This window comes from Actinia tenebrosa, unplaced genomic scaffold (genome assembly GCF_029948245.1).
Source record: "Actinia tenebrosa isolate PJP-AT-01 unplaced genomic scaffold, QUT_ActTen_1.0 PGA_scaffold9__36_contigs__length_13948895, whole genome shotgun sequence".
In the NCBI taxonomy this organism is placed as follows: Eukaryota; Metazoa; Cnidaria; class Anthozoa; order Actiniaria; family Actiniidae; genus Actinia; species Actinia tenebrosa.
Window position 1 is genome coordinate 2,277,569 of NW_028292586.1, and position 21,458 is coordinate 2,299,026.

Genomic DNA, 21,458 nt, shown 5'->3' on the forward strand with positions numbered 1-21,458 from the left:
CCTCAAGTACCTAGTCAAGTCGTTGTCAAGTCACCTCAAGTACTTAGTCAAGTCGTCCTTAAGTCATTCTCAAGTACTTAGTCAAGTCGTTGTCAAGTCACCTCAAGTACTTAGTCAAGTCGTCCTTAAGTCATTCTCAAGTACTTAGTCAAGTCGTTGTCAAGTCATTGCCAAGTCATTGTCAAGTCGTCATCAAGTTACTTGTCAAGTCCTTCAAGTCCCTTAATATAAGATGAGTGACACCGAAGAACAACCAGAAAAGGCTCCCGTAGAAGATACCAAGATTACCAAGGCTAAATCTCCGGGCAGAGTCGCTGCCGGAAAGAAGCTCGCAGAGATGAATAAAAAGAACAAAGCAAAGAAGGAGGAAAAGGTGGAGGAAAGAGAAGAGGAATCCTTTATCAATCCTGGGTACGTCATTGGCGCGTTAGGAGTCGCTATAGCAGCAGGCAGCCTCTACTTACAATGGCGGGCTACGAAGCCAAAAGTAAAGTGGGAGGCCGCAACATATCACTCACCTGTGGAGGTTAGAAAAAGTAAGATCCCTGAAATGGAATAACCTTCTCGCTTTGTAATATAATGTCGACCGCGTTGTTGAAAACTGTTGAAGAAGCAGCTATCATTACTTCTATTGTTGCGGGTATTGGTTGGGTAGGTAAGAAAGTGCTCAAAGAAGACTTTACTGAAGACCCAAGCAAGAGCTTCGCTAACTTTGCTAAGATGACCGCTGCCGTAGGCGGGGCTATCATGCTAAAGGATTACCTACGAAAGGAAAAGTACCTGCCTAATGTATAATGGTTAGCTTAGTCGCAGGTGGAGTCATTGCAGCTTTAGCATTCACTGGAGCTAATTATGGCGGTCAATATTTGGATAGATTAGTTAGAGGTGATCGCAGCGGAGATTTGGCCGCCGAAAGGAAGAGACACGACTTAGCGCTGGAGAAATATCAGCGGGACGTTGCAGCTTGGAATGAAAAAAGACAAGCTTACAGGGATTGGTTGGACAAGAACTACCAAGACAAGATGCAGGCGGATAAGAACTTCGAAAACACAGACTACGCCTTCAAACTTTATGCGCAAGCACACCCCGCGGCATTAACGGGGTTAAGAAAGCCTCAGTTCAAGAATTACTACCAGCCTTCTAAGAAACAAAAAGACAATGAGTTGGTCTTTGTAGGAGTCGCAGGGCTGGCAGGAGGCGTGGCCTTGGCGTATCTGCTCTAACGAAGGGGACTTGTCCCCTGTAATATATGATCGTCTTTTTGGAAAGCGACAAGAATGACTTTACCACGTATTTGAATCCTCCCATCAAAGCCTGTAAGGTTCGGTTGGTTAGTTGCTCTTTGTATAATTCTTGGTATAATTTAATTAATGGCTTTGTCATCGGAACTTCCGGCACCAAACCAAAAATACCAGATTCCCATTACACCCCCATAACACTGGCTAAGGAGCTAGCGAAGCATGGATACACTCTTACCACAGGATTGCCCCATGAAATGACATTCAAGAAAAATAATGGGAGCGCCAATCTAAAGGACAGTTCATTGGTAGAACTCCTGGGCCTTACTAGTACCACGATAAATAGCGGCAGTACATATGATGTGAAATGGAAAGTCGCATCCTCTTATGAAGTCTATTGCGACTTGGTCCATAGTTACAACAATGGAGAAAAGTCTTCTCTTATGTCCAAGTTTCTGCCCCAAGGTAATCCATTTGACCCAGTAGAATACACTCCCATTTCTTTGAGCTATGACTTATCTAATTTGGTAGAAAGCATAAACATCACCATTAAAGTGGACGGAAAGACGGTGGATTTTAACGGACGTAAGATCAATCTTGTCTTGGAATTCATATAATGGGCCGCGTAGAGGACAAACTTAAAAGGATTTACTATGGGCCGGAAGGCTATTGGAGAGGAGCGTCAGCTATCAAGAAACTCGCGACCGCGGCCAGGGTATCAGACGAAACGGCTAAGAACTGGTTGAAAAAACAAACCCTCTGGCAGGTTTATCTTCCCGTGCCTAAGTACATTCCCAGGCCCAGCTTCACCGTAAATACCCCCAATGAAGTTCATCAGGCGGATTTGCTTTTCTTGCCGCACGATAAGGTGAGAAAGAAGACCTATAGGTACGCTTTGACCGTAGTCGATATCGCAAGCAGATACAAGGACGCCGAACCTATAACCAGCAAGGATTCTGGGGAAGTCGCAGAAGCCCTAGGTAGGGTTTATAAGCGCGTCTTGAAATGGCCTAAGCTGCTGCAAGTGGATGCGGGGACGGAGTTTATGGGCGTGGTTACCAAGACCCTGAAAGACCACGACACTAAGATTAGAAGAGCTAAAGCAGAGTACCACAGGGGTCAAAGCATTGTCGAAAGATTCAATAAGACCCTGGCCGAGCGTCTCTTTGGATACCAGTATTGGAAAGAGCTGGAAGATCCCTCCAAACGCAATAGGGAATGGACTCAGAGGCTCCCCCAGGTCGTCGCAGCTTCGAACAACGAGGCGGCCAGGGCTACGGGAATGAAACCCAAGGATGCCATAAAAAAGAAACACGTGGAACACAAGTCCTTCATCAGAAGTTCGAGGGCGGTCTTCCCCCATGAAAAGAAATTAGGTAATGTCACGGTTCGATATCTCTATGAGCCGGGTGAATTAGAAGGAGGATCCAAAAGAGCTACGGATCCTAATTGGTCTTTGGAAACTTACCAGATCCGAAGTGCGATAGCTAAGAAGGGCCAGCCCATCTTGTATTATCTTCATGATGGTCCCACGCGTGGGTTCGTCAAAGAAGAACTGCTTATCGTGTGATGTCCGAATGCTATCGTATGCACTCCGTCATCACACATCCATCGCTTACCGTCAAATGCAGACAGTGACACCTTCTCCTGCGTGACGTTATGTATCTGATGACCATAGCTGCGCAGGCTGTTCATCTTATGCCGCTGTTCCTTGCGTGTTCGTAATACGTTGAGGTAGGACTCGTGCGTAATGTCCTTCTTAACCACATACTTTTTTACGCCTTTAGCTTTCTTTTCTACGCCGTCTAACTTTAGCACGCTGTACATCTTTGGTTTCAGACCCACGTATTCCACGATGGGTTTTCCTAACATTTCGTCTTTCATCTTCCCAATTACCTTCTTATTCTTCGCAGAGTAAAGGAAGTGCTCCTTCGGGTAACCGCTGGTGTCGTACTCGTCTATGTCGGGGAGGCAGTCTTTGTAAACGTCTTCCGTTTGCACTTCTAGAATTAGGGAGTCGGTGTCTGTGTACAGGAGGCGACAGCGGTCTCCGTACTTTGGCTTAAGCTTATCGTAGTAGAACTCGTACATAAGCAGCTTCGATAGATCCAGCACCGTAAAGCCTGTGTAAACGGGCTTGTTTAGTAAGAGGTTTGCCTTTTTCATGTGAATCACGTAGAAGTTCAGCATTTCTACGTATCTAACGAAGCCTGGCTGTGACACGTATGCTTCTGCTTCCTCTTTGGTGCTGACTATTTTTACGCTTACGCGCTTGCGGATGTTCTCCATTGTCTTTCCGAACACGCTGTTGTTCATCAGTTTGAAGAGATTTTTCTCGAAGTCATTTTTCGCTGCGGTACGCTTTTGCGTGTTAAAGTCAATGTAGGGGCGCATCCAGGGTTCCTGCGTGAATTTTAGGACTCTGTGGATCTTCTCTACGCGCATTCCGTGTCGCACGTAGAACTGCAGGTTGCGGTAATGTACCACATACTTCTTCTTATCCATCAGGTTCATAGTTAGTTTCCTGTACGGTTTGTAACCAGGGCACATTTGCTTTTGCAGCGGACTTAGCTGCTTAAATGGTATCTCTATCGCTTCTGGTGCTAAGGGGAACTCATTGTGTTCGTCGTGCAGGCGCTCTGGGTACTCCAGATCCACTTCTAAAACGTAACCCTTGTCTTCCTCCTTTCCTACCTGCATGTAGAAGTCTATCGGCTTCACTGGATCCCATTCGAAGTCTCTCACAGGTAGGTACTGTGACATTGCCCAACCATAAAGGTTATTCGCATCCAGGTAGTAAATGTATGTGGTTGGTTTCTCTGGGTCGTGCTCTACTAAGGGGTTGTTTGCGCGGGCGTAACGTCGGCTGGGTCCGCATACGCCGCCACGAATACCGTCTTCCATAAACCGATACATGTCGTACTCCGTTAGGAGATCCAACTGCGCATTTGTCTTCTTTAACAAAGCACTCCAGCTGAGCCCAGGAGCCGTGTAGAAATTAGCGGGATCCAATCCGTAATATTCCATAGCCATCTTTCTGAAGCTTTGGAAAACATCTGCAAGCAGCACTACGTCAGACCTTAGGTAGATGTCGTGGTAGTCCCCCATGTTCTCACAGGAGTACTTTTCCCACACGTCTAACGCATGCTGGTACTCCTCATCCTTTATACCAGACTCGTTTAGGGTGCTGTAGAAGCGGTCTTTGGGTGGTAGGGGTTCTTTGAATCGATCCCAGGAGTCCATGTATTCGTATGGGTAGACTCCTTTCCTTTCCGCGCCGTATTGACTGGAAATGGGAAAGTTGGTGTTATACTTTACGAGGTTTGCTAAGGAGTCCGCCATAAACTGCTGCGAATCTAAGAACTTTAGCTTACCCACAGTTACGGACATGTAGCGCTCTTTGTTGTTGGGTATGCATTTGACGTCGGAGCCGTCTGTTCCTTGTAGTAGCAAATGGGAGTCGTAACCGCGGAGGTTGTGAAAGAACACCGGAATCTCCATATCTGGATTTACTTTGAAGTTTATATTGCATTTCCAATGAGCCGCTCCTCTGTATTTACCCGTGATGTGGCAGTGATCCCTAACCTTATCCACATAGAAATCCTCAACAAATGCTTTGTGGCAGTGAATGCAGTGCGTGGAGGGCTTTCCCGGCTTCTCACCTTTCTTAGCATACTTCCCGCATTTAAAATGAGCTTCTCCTAGATACTTTCCATCTTCATCCCACGCTTTCTTGGCTCGTCTTCCAAACTGAAGAAGCGTATGTTGGCAAATGTGGCATTTTTTTGCCTTGTTAAAAGCCTCCTGGTTCTCTTTGGTAAATTCCATCTTCTTTGGACGTCTTAATTGTTCTCTTATCTCCCCCTCCTCTTCTCGCAATGCTTCTAGAAACTCATTAGCTGCGTTCTTACCTCGGTAAATCACAGGAGGGTTTGCTTTACCGTCTGATCTGACTACTATGTAACCAAAGGAGCAGATCTCGTGTAATCCTACCTTATTCGTGGCGCCACGTTTCTGCTCTTCCTTAGTTATCAACGCTTCGAAGTCTGCATATATCACGTAAGGCACTTGCATCTGCTTTTGATGGTCTGCGTATGAAAGCTCTTTGTTGGTGGGCATCTGGATCCGTTGCGCCACTTCTTCGACTCCGCGACAGATCTCATCGTGTTTCTTTAGGGTATTTAAGGATGTAAATGACAGCAAGCAGCAGTCGCAGAAGTACTTTTTACCTTTGTGCTTAGTATGTCTGTAGAATAGTCTGCTAATGTGTTTAACCCATGAGTAGTGTCCGCCGTGGTAGAATAAATGTACGCGCTCTCCTTTACTTTTTGACAGAACTAACGGTACTATCGTCTGCTCTCTGACTCCGTAAACGTTAATTGCTAGATCGTTTATTTCCTCAAATATGGGGATGTCTATCAACTGCATGGGAAATTCCACACCATCCCACTCTAAATCATCTGTGGGATACTTACTTGTCCTACAGGGATCCTTCTCTGCTGGATACAGTGCAGACCTGATTGCCCACATAAAGCATCGATTGTCTTCATTCTTCACGTTTACGATAGCCTTCTTCCTTTCTACCCACGTTGGTAGCGGTACGTAACTCCCCCCTCGTATGGGTACGTACCTGGCCATACTTATCTCTATTCCTTCAACCTCCTCTACTGTCCAACCCGATCCTTCTTTCGTGTAGTTAGACAGCGACTCCATTATTGCTTCTAAGGCTTCACTGAGTGACCTATCCAGATTCGTGGATTCTAATATCACTAACGACTTTGATCGCAACATTGCTGTCGTCATTACCTCGTCTTTTGACAAACTTACTTCTACCATTATGCTCGCTTTCAGGGCTCCTAATTCTTCTATACCTTTTCGGAGAGTCCTTTTAACCTTCCTTTCTGACTGACGCCAAAACTGTCTAACGTCAATCTCACCGTTACCGGGTATTGACACCGTGCTGAAGTTGCTTTGGGATTCCATCTATATAATAGGAAATATTTTATACCTAATACCAAGCACTTTTTAAGTCGTCGTAGTCGTACTCACAGTCCTGACAATGCCAAAACAATTTAACCTTAGTCTCAAACTTCTTACCACATCCACAATCATAACTGCTCATACACTTCGTCTTCATTTTCAAATGCTTTTTCAAATCCGCTTCTTTCTTAAAAGTTCTCTTACATTCTTCGCACTCCATATATAGACTAACATATTTGCGCTGTTGCCCCCAACCACACTTGGAGTGGGTTGTTTCCGTAGGTGGATTTTTGACACGGGTCTTGCCCGTGTTGAGATTGCGCTGGAACCCCCATTCCCTATACTACTGCCTTAATGCTTTCCCATTTCAGACTTGATGTCATTCCCTGGAGTATTTTTTCTTTGTTTAACAGTTGCACATGAGAAGACAAATGAATATGGATACAACTCAAACAAAGAATCTTATTCTCAAGAGAATGACACGTGGTCTGAAATGGGGAAAAATTACGCCCAACCTAAAGTTTAAGATGGATATTGATACGTGAGACCAGGCAAGTATTCCTTCCAAATGCTTTTCAAAAGAATATGAGAAATGAGTTTGATTACCATAGGCAATCCTAAATGGAAAAAATCTTCATCTTACCTGCAGTTCTTTTATACATTTACCAGTTTTTGTATCCCAGACACGAACCTAAAAAAGAGAGACTCACTTAGTACAAAACAATAAGAGCAAAGACATTTTTAAACTGCAAGAAACTGTGGTGCAAGCATTCCAATTTCACCCATGTCAGAAAAGGCCTTCTCTGATAAGGGTGAGAGGTCTAATTACCTTAAGCATAAACCTACTAACGAAAATTAAAATTTATCTTATAACGTACTGTTTGGTCATCTGAAGCTGAGACAAGAAGTTCTCCAGTATGGTTGAATGAGCAAGCCTATTGAGAAGAATTGAAATTCTTCATTAATTTGCTGTAAGAGCATAATCATCAGTATTATTATCATTCCTATAATCATTAACATCACCATAATCATTATCATCATTAGCAGAGGCATCAATATCATCATTAGCTGCATCAATATCATCATTAATATTATCATCAATGGCAGCATCAATATCATTAATATTATCAATACTATCATTATTATCATCATCATTAACAGCATGACCATATTCATTATCATTATCAGCAACAGCATCAATATCATCATTATATGTTATCCTCATCTCATCATCATAATGATAAATATCATAATTTCCACCATTTACCTGTACCCAGCCTGTATGTCCTGTCAGGATGTGCATCAGCTCTCCTGTCTTGGAGTCCCATAATCTAATTGTCATGTCCCATGACGCAGATGCCTGTACAAACAGATATCACATTCTTAGTAAGTGGCATTCTCAATAAACCCAACCCCCCTTGGGATGCTGTCACAGATGTCACAGATAAAGATGTGATCAAGTGTCAAGATAACACTAGAAAGCCAACTCTTACCCATGCCCTGCTTTTTGAGAATCTCGTCTACCCCATCCATTAGCTTTATAATTGCTTACCAATGCATACACTCAATTGCAAAATCATTGTCGGCCAGTCCAATTTATAGTACATAGAAGCTGGAAATAAAATGGTACATAGCAAACTACAATCAGCTAATACATACTTAATTAGGTATATTATAACTTACAAGAATATGGTCAGTAGAGAATGCTGTCGCATGAACATTACTCTTGTGCCCCTTCAAACATTTCACGCTGACATCTTTACCACCAAGTGACCAAATGCGCACTGTACAATCCCATGATCCTGTAGCCTGTAAGATTCAAACAGCAGGAATCAGCTCCAGATTGCATAATTGTGGGGTGCCCCAGAGGTCAAACTTGGGCCCTCTCCTTTTTACCTGTATATATAATTGATATAGACCCCTTGCAGCACTTTGGAATGTAGCTCAATATGGGGGACAAAACAATAGGTTCCAATTCTAATGAGATTGGAATTCTTTTGTTTTGTCCACCGGATGGATTGGCTTTGACGTCCCATGCAAGTGGTCTATACCCAATTATTTTATAAGCTTTATATGAGATACCACTGTCAATTAATACTTTTTTATTTAATTATTATCTGGGTTCTACAGATCTCTGAGAGCTTGCATAAAATTGAATTTTTTGGGGGGGTCAATGCTGCTACAAATATCAAAAAACATCACTTACTACATTCTTGCTGTCTAATGAAAATGCACAAGTCTGGATAACATTTCTGTGTCCACTTAGCACATAAGCAGGAGTGCCTGACTGAAATAGATATATAAGACACAGTTATAGCACTAGTATAAAAAAAAAGTTTCAAGGGTACTAGCGTTGAATTATTGGTGGATGGGCAGATGAGGAACATGAGGTTTCATGATCCAAGATCCAATAAGTTTATCAATAATGGGAAAAAATATCTTGTTATTTTCACCTTATTTTGATATGGAATTATTAGTTTTGAATGTTGAAATAAAAATTATAGAATAACAACTGCAAATTCAGGGTAAAAACGTTTTTCGATCCGCACAATCCACTAAACCGAAGTCCAGTCCATTCCACGCATGCTCGGTTCCAAGTTTTCCAAAAATAAAAAAACCCTTGTAATTCAGAATCTAAAGAGATAAATCAGTTTTTAAAAGTTGGGTATGTTTTTGCTATACATTAAGATTATCCATGCCCTTTCAAAAGCAAAAAAAATTCAATTTTTTAAAAAAATAAAAAAATTTTGCCATACAAAATCTAGCATTTTAGCATTGACTGAATAGAACACTCAATGGACGTTGGTAACAAATGAAAGTTTCATATGTAACAAAGCGTTTGTTGACTGTTAAAGCAGATGGCCAGCCAAGAAGCAAGGCAATATTGTTTTATTTGGACTAATTTCTAACATACTATTAAATTTATTTGTGATTTTTATAATAAGTATAAGTATGGCATTGTTGTAATCAATCTGCAATGAGATTATACTCGCTGTACAGCCTCAGTCCTCTGGCTTTTTTAACCAGTTATTTCAAAATTAGACAGTTATGTAGCAAGTTTGGCTTTTTTCCACATTTTTAAAATGATGATAATTTCATAATTTAGAAGTATTTTCAGAAAATTTAGTGCATGTGAGAAGGAAATGTAAACAAAAGTATTGCAATATGAGTGAAAGAATTGAACGTTGTCTTCACAACACTATATAGGCCTTGGTAGCACATATTATCATTATCACTGTTATCACTATCATCATCATCATCATTGATCTCTATCATCATTAACATTATCATCATTATGTCATCATCATTATCATTTACCATCATCATTATCATCATCATATCAGATCATCCTCATTATTATCATTGTCACCATTGATGTCATCACCACCATCATCATCACCGTAATTATCACTATCATTATTATAATATTATAATTACACCATATGATTGTCATTTTACCTTTAAAGTCCAAACAACAGCAGAATTGTCCCAAGATCCAGAACAAAGATACTGACTATCAGGAGAGAAGCAGCATGTCTCAACACTATGGGTGTGCCCTTAAATTAAATGAATAATTTATTCACAAGAGTTTCAGCATATTCAGTATATTTATCAGCAGATTAGCATACCTTGAAGGCAGTAAACTTGTTTTCCAGTCATGGTATTCCATACTCTAACAGTGTGATCATAAGAAGCAGAGGCAAACAGCTGTCCATCATGTGAAAAGCACACACACTTGATTGCACCTTGGTGTTCCTCCAAGGTGAACAGGACTTTACCTGATTTGGAATCCCAAAGTTTTACTAAACTGTCATCGCCTCCTGTTGCAACTTTTGACCAATCAGGTGAAAATGAACAAGTATTTACCTGAAGAAATAGTACACATGTTAAAAGTTGCAAGTTAAATCTCTGAAATCACGTGCACTATCATAAAATAGTACTTTCTCTCACATGCACTGCTGTTTCTGATTACTATGATTTTAGGCTCATTATTTTAAAGTCAGCTATTAATAGATACCATTGCAGTGTGAATCGAAAAACCGTGGGCACTTAGAAATATTCCAGGAATTATTTATTGTTCTTTGGCTAATCAGAATTGACTTTCTAACCGCAAGATAACAGAAAAATAACAGTAATGCTTCTGATTGATTATTAAACATTCTTGAAATATTACTAGGTGCCCATCGTCTTTTGATTTGCACTGTAAAAGTCTGTGAGGTTTGAAAAAAATTGGTATTTTTCAAGTTCTCATTCTTTACATCACAAATTCCTTCTGGAATGATTTTCCAATAATCCCAGGATCACAGTGGTATTCACTGAGTGAGAAAAAGGAATATTATAGACCTTTTTCATAAATGGCCACCAAACGCGGCTGGGACTAGGGACAATTGCATGGAAGCGAGGTCAGAAAGGCCTCATTAGTAAACAAAGTCTACTGAGTGCTACCTTATGTGTCAAAGTCATTCACCCTTACTTCAAGAGATGCTTAAAAGGACTCGAATAGTCCCCTTTACGGTTCCCTGCGCCATCTTGAAAGGTAGCCGTGCCTTTGAATCGAAGCGAGATGAATGGTGAGCTTGCAATTATAGAGACCCCTTTTACACCTTGGACAATTATTCACAGGTCTCTATCACTGCAAGCTCACCATTCGTCTCGCTTCAATGCAAAGGCACGACTACTTTTCAAGATGGTGCAGGGAAATGTGAAGGAGTCTATTGGTGAGATGAATGACTTTGTCATAAGAGATCTTACTGAGTAGACTTTGTTTACTAATGAGGCCTTTCTGACCTCACTTTCATTCAATTGTCCATAGTCCAAACCACGTTTGGCAGCTATTTATGAGAAAAGTCTATGACAGGCTATATTGGTTTTTAGATATTTTAATTCATGAATTGGTGCACAAAAAAAAGGTTTTCATGATGATAAAAAAAAAATTGTTTCCAAACTATATCCAAGAAGCATGGCTGCCATTTGATGAGTACAGACATAGTAGTCCAGAGACAAACCTCATCTGTGTGGCCAATGAGTGATCTAAAGTTTATCTGCGCCAGATCTCTGGGAGATATCAGTTGAGTTGATTCATCTGTTGGGTCCTCTGCTTCCAAATCAGTCAGTGTTAGCGGTTCTACAGAACTTTTTCCATCAGCAAGCTCGCGCTTAAACTGCACTCTTTCGTTCTTTACAGAAGCCATGAATATAGTGAACTTGTTTATAAGTTAATGCTGTTTCATTAAAATAATTTCTAGCTTGAAAAGTTGGCAAAATGCACCAAGAACGAGTATTAAATTTAGGAGTTGCGCTTCAGGCAAAAGTTCCTGTAACGATTCCAGCAAGTCAATCATTCTTCTTTTTTCCAGAAAATTGCTTTCAAGGAAAGCTTTTAAAATAAACACCCATTGATTAGGTTATTCAGGAAATCATTCAATGTTTTCCACTAGAAATTCTTTATGTTATTCCTTAGCAATGGCATTAACAACAAGGCGTTCCACGTTTTGACCTCTTCAAGGAACGTGAGTACAAGGTAAATTACATCCCTTCTAGGGTCCCCTGGGGATCATTTGGCACTCACACATAGTTAACCAGCCGCATAACGAACCTTCTCTCAAGAGATTTTCAACTATTTATTCTTTTATTCTTGAAATTTAGCATATTGAGCCTCAGTTATCTCTTGTTTACATGGCTTTGATCGTACTTGAAGGTGAAAATTAGAAAAAAACAGGCGCTTCTTAATTGTAACATTTTACTATATCTACACATTTTTGGAGAAATTATACCTTTAATCTTGTATTTCCTAACAGAAATTGTGCAGAATTGGATGGAATCTTGATAAACTTTGGTTGTTAGACAACTGAGACAAGAGAATGTCAGACAAGAGATAAGATAAAACGCTGTAGAAGGTGGCGTTTGTTGTGGTTCTTGAACCCCAAGGTCGCGTGGCTAAACTCCTCTGGGTGCCACTGTCCCACTAACCAAGAGTTGCTACTGTATATACGTCGTTTTGGACCATCCAATGGATCAAAGTTATTTAATCAAGTACTTGCTAGGTGCGTTTGTAACCCCTAGTCCTGGCTGAAACTCAAGATCTTACTGAAAGATACCCGGCGTTGAATTGGAAAAACTCTTCATTCCAAGTTCTTGCATACCTACGGACAGATCAAATCCCGCCTACGGCTCTATTAACTATTGAAGGTCAAATATCAGCTGAAAATTTTGCCCTCGATTGTACGTCTGACTAACTAATCCCTTCTACCTTGGATGGTAATTACAACCTTCTGTTAGTGTGTGAGTTTGTTGTTTTGCAATCATCATGGCCGCCGAATTACTCCAATACCAACGCGACCAACTCCAAGTCAACGTTCTCTCTCCCTTACAAGAAATTAAAGAAGACATTGGTCGCCGTTTGCAAAGAAAAGAAGTTCAATTAATCAAATCTTTTTTAACCAAAGATATTCTTCATACAGAAATACTAGACAAAGCCAGTGATGGCGAGGTGTTGGTAAAAGTCATTGACCAGTATTATGGAAAGGAAAGCTTAAAGTTCATTGAACGACTTTTATCCAAAGCTAAATGTCAAGATTTGGTTGAGATGTTGGAGGAATGGAAGTCTATAAACAACAAAATAATGGATTCTAATGTATTCCATAGTAAGTATTAAAGAGTAAACATTTCTGCTATGTTTAATATAGAGTGTTTTCTAAATGTACATTAGATATTTGTACAATACTTTAAAAACATATTTAACACAATAAATCTTCTTTAGGGATAATATCAGATAATGACTAGTATTTTTGGTCCAACAAAATGCTAATAAAAACTTTTAAAAAGAAGAAAAATGCTAACTCAAAAATAATTACGAATGAAGGGTCGTAAATTCGCTTAACCCGAGGGTCAAATCGTAAAACTTTTTCATTTCCAAACAATGTAAAATTTTATATATTTATTCGTGAATTAAAAAGTGCTTAGCCTTTTGGTTAAGATTTTCTGGTTCAATAACCATTTTATTATATAATCAAATCGTAACTATTTTTTCTCGAGTAATAACTTCAATGAATAAGTTCCCTCGAAGAGAGCATTATACATACCTTCATCATTCACGTTGGCATGTTTGCGAAACGTCAATCAAATAGCCGCTATATATTTAATATTAATAGTCAATAAAATAAAATAAAAACCTTTTTGAACAGTGTCGAGATTAAACTATATACCATTTTTATCTTTTTAGAACAAACTAAAATTATTTTCCTATCTAAATTGTTGAAAATCCTGAAAATTTTTGAGAACTTTCGTCATTTGATTACTTATAAACAAGATTGTATTATCTTTTGCAATAAGCATTTTCAATATCGGAGTCGTATTTATAAATATTTCACAGAAATTCTCACGAAAATACAATATTTGTAAACTTAGCATGAAATAAAATATATTTATGGCTTTTATACTTTGTCGCAAATTTTAACCTTTTTTGGCCGTGTTCGTATAATATATCTTCCTTCAACACAGAATTCACATCAAATCGTTCTTGGAATTCCTCTGTAAATCATGACAACTTGATGAAATTCTTCGATAAAATACTGCTATAACATTACTAAAACAGGCATTCTTAACATAGCTGTTTTGGGGAATTTCTTTAGGAATGCCAAATATTGAAAAAATATTATGATTGCACTTGAAATTCCTATAATAATATTTAGAGAAATTACAAAACGTACTCTTGAAAATATTATACTGTAACATTATTGTAATGGAATCCAAATCCTATTGTTTTGTTTGACATCTTCATTTCGCTCTAAATGATTTTTTTACGTGCGCGCACTTATATAAGTAGTATAGGGAATGGGGGTTCCAGCGCAATCTCAACACGGGGTAAGACCCGTGTCAAAAATCCACCTACGGAAACAACCCACTCCAAGTGTGGTTGGGGGCAACAGCGCAAATATGTTAGTCTATATATGGAGTGCGAAGATTGTAAGAGAACTTTTAAGAAAGAAGCGGATTTGAAAAAGCATTTGAAAATGAAGACGAAGTGTATGAGCAGTTATGATTGTGGATGTGGTAAGAAGTTTGAGACTAAGGTTAAATTGTTTTGGCATTGTCAGGACTGTGAGTACGACTACGACGACCTAAAAAGTGCTTGGTATTAGGTATAAAATATTTCCTATTATATAGATGGAATCCCAAAGCAACTTCAGCACGGTGTCAATACCCGGTAACGGTGAGATTGACGTTAGACAGTTTTGGCGTCAGTCAGAAAGGAAGGTTAAAAGGACTCTCCGAAAAGGTATAGAAGAATTAGGAGCCCTGAAAGCGAGCATAATGGTAGAAGTAAGTTTATCAAAAGACGAGGTAATGACGACAGCAATGTTGCGATCAAAGTCGTTAGTGATATTAGAATCCACGAATCTGGATAGGTCACTCAGTGAAGCCTTAGAAGCGATAATGGAGTCGCTGTCTAACTACACGAAAGAAGGATCGGGTTGGACAGTAGAGGAGGTTGAAGGAATAGAGATAAGTATAGCCAGGTACGTACCCATACGAGGGGGGAGTTACGTACCGCTACCAACGTGGGTAGAAAGGAAGAAGGCTATTGTAAACGTGAAGAATGAAGACAATCGATGCTTTATGTGGGCAATCAGGTCTGCACTGTATCCAGCAGAGAAGGATCCCTGTAGGACAAGTAAGTATCCCACAGACGATTTAGAGTGGGATGGTGTGGAATTTCCCATGCAGTTGATAGACATCCCCATATTTGAGGAAATAAACGATCTAGCAATTAACGTTTACGGAGTCAGAGAGCAGACGATAGTACCGTTAGTTCTGTCAAAAAGTAAAGGAGAGCGCGTACATTTATTCTACCACGGCGGACACTACTCATGGGTTAAACACATTAGCAGACTATTCTACAGACATACTAAGCACAAAGGCAAAAAGTACTTCTGCGACTGCTGCTTGCTGTCATTTACATCCTTAAATACCCTAAAGAAACACGATGAGATCTGCCGCGGAGTCGAAGAAGTGGCGCAACGGATCCAGATGCCCACCAACAAAGAGCTTTCATACGCAGACCATCAAAAGCAGATGCAAGTACCTTACGTGATATATGCAGACTTCGAAGCGTTGATAACTAAGGAAGAGCAGAAACGTGGCGCCACGAATAAGGTAGGATTACACGAGATCTGCTCCTTTGGTTACATAGTAGTCAGATCAGATGGTAAAGCAAACCCTCCTGTGATTTACCGAGGTAAGAACGCAGCTAATGAGTTTCTAGAAGCATTGCGAGAAGAGGAGGGGGAGATAAGAGAACAATTAAGACGTCCAAAGAAGATGGAATTTACCAAAGAGAACCAGGAGGCTTTTAACAAGGCAAAAAAATGCCACATTTGCCAACATACGCTTCTTCAGTTTGGAAGACGAGCCAAGAAAGCGTGGGATGAAGATGGAAAGTATCTAGGAGAAGCTCATTTTAAATGCGGGAAGTATGCTAAGAAAGGTGAGAAGCCGGGAAAGCCCTCCACGCACTGCATTCACTGTCACAAAGCATTTGTTGAGGATTTCTATGTGGATAAGGTTAGGGATCACTGCCACATCACGGGTAAATACAGAGGAGCGGCTCATTGGAAATGCAATATAAACTTCGAAGTAAATCCAGACATGGAGATTCCGGTGTTCTTTCACAACCTCCGCGGTTACGACTCCCATTTGCTACTACAAGGAACAGACGGCTCCGACGTCAAATGCATACCCAACAACAAAGAGCGCTACATGTCCGTAACTGTGGGTAAGCTAAAGTTCTTAGATTCGCAGCAGTTTATGGCGGACTCCTTAGCAAACCTCGTAAAGTATAACACCAACTTTCCCATTTCCAGTCAATACGGCGCGGAAAGGAAAGGAGTCTACCCATACGAATACATGGACTCCTGGGATCGATTCAAAGAACCCCTACCACCCAAAGATCGCTTCTACAGCACCCTAAACGAGTCTGGTATAAAGGATGAGGAGTACCAGCATGCGTTAGACGTGTGGGAAAAGTACTCCTGTGAGAACATGGGTGACTACCACGACATCTACCTAAGGTCTGACGTAGTGCTGCTCGCAGATGTTTTCCAAAGCTTCAGAAAGATGGCTATGGAATATTACGGATTGGATCCCGCTAATTTCTACACGGCTCCTGGGCTCAGCTGGAGTGCTTTGTTAAAGAAGACAAATGCGCAGTTGGATCTCCTAACGGAGTACGACATGTATCGGTTTATGGAAGACGGTATTCGTGGCGGCGTATGCGGACCCAGCCGACGTTACGCCCGCGCAAACAACCCCTTAGTAGAGCACGACCCAGAGAAACCAACCACATACATTTACTACCTGGATGCGAATAACCTTTATGGTTGGGCAATGTCACAGTACCTACCTGTGAGAGACTTCGAATGGGATCCAGTGAAGCCGATAGACTTCTACATGCAGGTAGGAAAGGAGGAAGACAAGGGTTACGTCTTAGAAGTGGATCTGGAGTACCCAGAGCGCCTGCACGACGAACACAATGAGTTCCCCTTAGCACCAGAAGCGATAGAGATACCATTTAAGCAGCTAAGTCCGCTGCAAAAGCAAATGTGCCCTGGTTACAAACCGTACAGGAAACTAACTATGAACCTGATGGATAAGAAGAAGTATGTGGTACATTACCGCAACCTGCAGTTCTACGTGCGACACGGAATGCGCGTAGAGAAGATCCACAGAGTCCTAAAATTCACGCAGGAACCCTGGATGCGCCCCTACATTGACTTTAACACGCAAAAGCGTACCGCAGCGAAAAATGACTTCGAGAAAAATCTCTTCAAACTGATGAACAACAGCGTGTTCGGAAAGACAATGGAGAACATCCGCAAGCGCGTAAGCGTAAAAATAGTCAGCACCAAAGAGGAAGCAGAAGCATACGTGTCACAGCCAGGCTTCGTTAGATACGTAGAAATGCTGAACTTCTACGTGATTCACATGAAAAAGGCAAACCTCTTACTAAACAAGCCCGTTTACACAGGCTTTACGGTGCTGGATCTATCGAAGCTGCTTATGTACGAGTTCTACTACGATAAGCTTAAGCCAAAGTACGGAGACCGCTGTCGCCTCCTGTACACAGACACCGACTCCCTAATTCTAGAAGTGCAAACGGAAGACGTTTACAAAGACTGCCTCCCCGACATAGACGAGTACGACACCAGCGGTTACCCGAAGGAGCACTTCCTTTACTCTGCGAAGAATAAGAAGGTAATTGGGAAGATGAAAGACGAAATGTTAGGAAAACCCATCGTGGAATACGTGGGTCTGAAACCAAAGATGTACAGCGTGCTAAAGTTAGACGGCGTAGAAAAGAAAGCTAAAGGCGTAAAAAAGTATGTGGTTAAGAAGGACATTACGCACGAGTCCTACCTCAACGTATTACGAACACGCAAGGAACAGCGGCATAAGATGAACAGCCTGCGCAGCTATGGTCATCAGATACATAACGTCACGCAGGAGAAGGTGTCACTGTCTGCATTTGACGGTAAGCGATGGATGTGTGATGACGGAGTGCATACGATAGCATTCGGACATCACACGATAAGCAGTTCTTCTTTGACGAACCCACGCGTGGGACCATCATGAAGATAATACAAGATGGGCTGACCCTTCTTAGCTATCGCACTTCGGATCTGGTAAGTTTCCAAAGACCAATTAGGATCCGTAGCTCTTTTGGATCCTCCTTCTAATTCACCCGGCTCATAGAGATATCGAACCGTGACATTACCTAATTTCTTTTCATGGGGGAAGACCGCCCTCGAACTTCTGATGAAGGACTTGTGTTCCACGTGTTTCTTTTTTATGGCATCCCTGGGTTTCATTCCCGTAGCCCTGGCCGCCTCGTTGTTCGAAGCTGCGACGACCTGGGGGAGCCTCTGAGTCCATTCCCTATTGCGTTTGGAGGGATCTTCCAGCTCTTTCCAATACTGGTATCCAAAGAGACGCTCGGCCAGGGTCTTATTGAATCTTTCGACAATGCTTTGACCCCTGTGGTACTCTGCTTTAGCTCTTCTAATCTTAGTGTCGTGGTCTTTCAGGGTCTTGGTAACCACGCCCATAAACTCCGTCCCCGCATCCACTTGCAGCAGCTTAGGCCATTTCAAGACGCGCTTATAAACCCTACCTAGGGCTTCTGCGACTTCCCCAGAATCCTTGCTGGTTATAGGTTCGGCGTCCTTGTATCTGCTTGCGATATCGACTACGGTCAAAGCGTACCTATAGGTCTTCTTTCTCACCTTATCGTGCGGCAAGAAAAGCAAATCCGCCTGATGAACTTCATTGGGGGTATTTACGGTGAAGCTGGGCCTGGGAATGTACTTAGGCACGGGAAGATAAACCTGCCAGAGGGTTTGTTTTTTCAACCAGTTCTTAGCCGTTTCGTCTGATACCCTGGCCGCGGTCGCGAGTTTCTTGATAGCTGACGCTCCTCTCCAATAGCCTTCCGGCCCATAGTAAATCCTTTTAAGTTTGTCCTCTACGCGGCCCATTATATGAATTCCAAAACAAGATTGATCTTACGTCCGTTAAAATCCACCGTCTTTCCGTCCACTTTAATGGTGATGTTTATGCTTTCTACCAAATTAGATAAGTCATAGCTCAAAGAAATGGGAGTGTATTCTACTGGGTCAAATGGATTACCTTGGGGCAGAAACTTGGACATAAGAGAAGACTTTTCTCCATTGTTGTAACTATGGACCAAGTCGCAATAGACTTCATAAGAGGATGCGACTTTCCATTTCACATCATATGTACTACCGCTATTTATCGTGGTACTAGTAAGGCCCAGGAGTTCTACCAATGAACTGTCCTTTAGATTGGCGCTCCCATTATTTTTCTTGAATGTCATTTCATGGGGCAATCCTGTGGTAAGAGTATATCCATGCTTTGCTAGCTCCTTAGCCAGTGTTATGGGGGTGTAATGGGAATCTGGTATTTTTGGTTTGGTGGAAGTCACGACGACAAAGCCATTAATTAAATTATACCAAGAATTGTACAAAGAGCAACTAACCAGCCGAACCCTTTCCGCGCGGATGGGAGGATTCAGATAAGTAGTAAAGTTATTCTTGTCGCTTTCCAAAAAGACGATCATTATATTAGATACGCCAAGGCCACGCCTCCCGCCAGCCCTGCGACTCCTACAAAGACCAATTCATTGTCTTTTTGTTTCTTAGAAGGCTGGTAGTAATTCTTGAACTGAGGCTTTTTCATTCTAAAGTCGGGGTGTGCTTGCGCATAAAGTTTGAAGGCGTAGTCTGTGTTTTCGAAGTTCTTGTCTGCCTGCATTTTGTCTTGGTAGTTCTTATCCAACCAATCCCTGTAAGCTTGTCTTTTTTCATTCCAAGCTGCCACGTCCCGCTGATATTTCTCCAGCGCTAAGTCGTGTCTCTTCCTTTCGGCGGCACCGCTTTTGTCGCCTCTGACTAATCTATCCAAATATTGACCGCCATAATTAGCTCCAGTGAATGCTAAAGCTGCAATGACTCCACCTGCGACTAAGCCAGCCATTATATATTACGTCGTAGGCAGGTACTTTTCCTTTCGTAGGTAATCCTTTAGCATGATAGCCCCGCCTACGGCAGCGGTCATCTTAGCAAAGTTAGCGAAGCTCTTGCTTGGGTCTTCAGTAAAGTCTTCTTTGAGCACTTTCTTACCTACCCAACCAATACCCGCAACAATAGAAGTAATGATAGCTGCTTCTTCAACAGTTTTCAACAACGCGGTCGACATTATATTACAAAGCGAGAAGGTTATTCCATTTCAGGGATCTTACTTTTTCTAACCTCCACAGGTGCGTGATATGTTGCGGCCTCCCACTTTACTTTTGGCTTCGTAGCCCGCCATTGTAAGTAGAGGCTGCCTGCTGCTATAGCGACTCCTAACGCGCCAATGACGTACCCAGGATTGATAAAGGATTCCTCTTCTCTTTCCTCCACCTTTTCCTCCTTCTTTGCTTTGTTCTTTTTATTCATCTCCGCGAGCTTCTTTCCGGCAGCGACTCTGCCCGGAGATTTAGCCTTGGTAATCTTGGTATCTTCTACGGGAGCCTTTTCTGGTTGTTCTTCGGTGTCACTCATCTTATATTAAGGGACTTGAAGGACTTGACAAGTAACTTGATGACGACTTGACAATGACTTGGCAATGACTTGACAACGACTTGACTAAGTACTTGAGAATGACTTAAGGACGACTTGACTAAGTACTTGAGGTGACTTGACAACGACTTGACTAAGTACTTGAGAATGACTTAAGGACGACTTGACTAAGTACTTGAGGTGACTTGACAACGACTTGACTAGGTACTTGAGGCGACTTGATCAGGTACCTCAGTAAGTGCTGCCTGGAAGACCTTTTCAACGTCTCTGTTCTTCTTGAAGTCCTTCCAAGAGGCCGTAAGTTCCTTCAAGTCGACGTGCTGAGCTACGTGAAGTGCCGCAGAGGCGACTGCCATTAACTTACCGCACTTCAAAGACAACCAGCCGCAGGTTATCTTAAGTTCTTGGGCGATGACATAGTCCTCGCTTATGTCCTTCCGCAGTTGCTCCACGTCGTCTATAGGCAGTGCAAGTCCAAGCAATTTAGTTGCAAGTCGGATAGCGGAGTCTGCGACGGCGTCTGTGGTCTTACTTGCAAGGGCAGCCTCGTACCTTTTATGGAACTTTTTGACTTCCTCTTCCGACAGCTTATTAACCTGCTCATGGGTAAGTTCCCTGCCTATCATTTCTTTACACTTCCCCGAAGACACAAGGATGTTAAGTTGTTCCTTGAGGTTACTTTCGTCTAACTGCGTGGGGACTTCATCTAAGAGCTGCTCAATCTCCATATACATTAACGTCATAAGGAAACCTCAAAGAGAAAATCATTTTGGAATGTTGGTGCGTCTTTAAATGCCGCATGTATTCATGCAACTGTTCCTTGCTTATCTCACCACCGTAGTCGCTTAAGATGGTTTCCAGATCAGACTTACTGGGTGTATAAAATACTACGAGAGAGCCTATGTTTTCCCTAAAGGGTTTAGAGACACTGGTAAGCTGCTGGGAAAGCAACCAAACGCTGATATTGTCGTGTCTGCCGCTGAAAGCGAGCTTCACTAATTCGGAGGTGCGCTTTTTTACGTCGTCCCCACAGGCAATGTCATCCAGTATGAGTAAAGTCTGCGTATCTTTAGGGAATTGCTTGTGCCAGAACTTAAGATGC

The 21,458-nt window shown here is 41.8% G+C and overlaps 2 protein-coding genes across 3 annotated transcripts in view; one reads left to right on the forward strand and one right to left on the reverse strand.

Moving 5' to 3' along the window:
• LOC116304148 (uncharacterized) overlaps window positions 1-11,659 on the reverse strand; it is a 37,727-nt gene extending 26,068 nt beyond the window's left edge. For both annotated transcript variants that reach the window (XM_031713817.1, XM_031713816.2), the window contains exons 1-8: window positions 11,225-11,659; window positions 9,848-10,085; window positions 9,678-9,775; window positions 8,425-8,505; window positions 7,902-8,027; window positions 7,486-7,578; window positions 7,097-7,153; window positions 6,862-6,909 (exon numbers count right to left, since the gene is read on the reverse strand). In XM_031713817.1, coding sequence (XP_031569677.1) covers window positions 6,862-6,909; window positions 7,097-7,153; window positions 7,486-7,578; window positions 7,902-8,027; window positions 8,425-8,505; window positions 9,678-9,775; window positions 9,848-10,085; window positions 11,225-11,410 — 927 coding nt within the window. In that variant the 5' untranslated portion in view covers window positions 11,411-11,659. The remainder of the gene's footprint in view (window positions 1-6,861; window positions 6,910-7,096; window positions 7,154-7,485; window positions 7,579-7,901; window positions 8,028-8,424; window positions 8,506-9,677; window positions 9,776-9,847; window positions 10,086-11,224) is intronic.
• Window positions 11,660-11,776: 117 nt separating this feature from the next.
• The window catches only part of LOC116300312 (uncharacterized), a 47,610-nt gene continuing 37,928 nt past the window's right edge, over window positions 11,777-21,458 (forward strand). Inside the window, exons 1-2 of the mRNA XM_089024800.1 lie at window positions 11,777-11,916; window positions 12,017-12,862. Coding sequence (XP_088880926.1) covers window positions 12,526-12,862 — 337 coding nt within the window. The 5' untranslated portion in view covers window positions 11,777-11,916; window positions 12,017-12,525. The remainder of the gene's footprint in view (window positions 11,917-12,016; window positions 12,863-21,458) is intronic.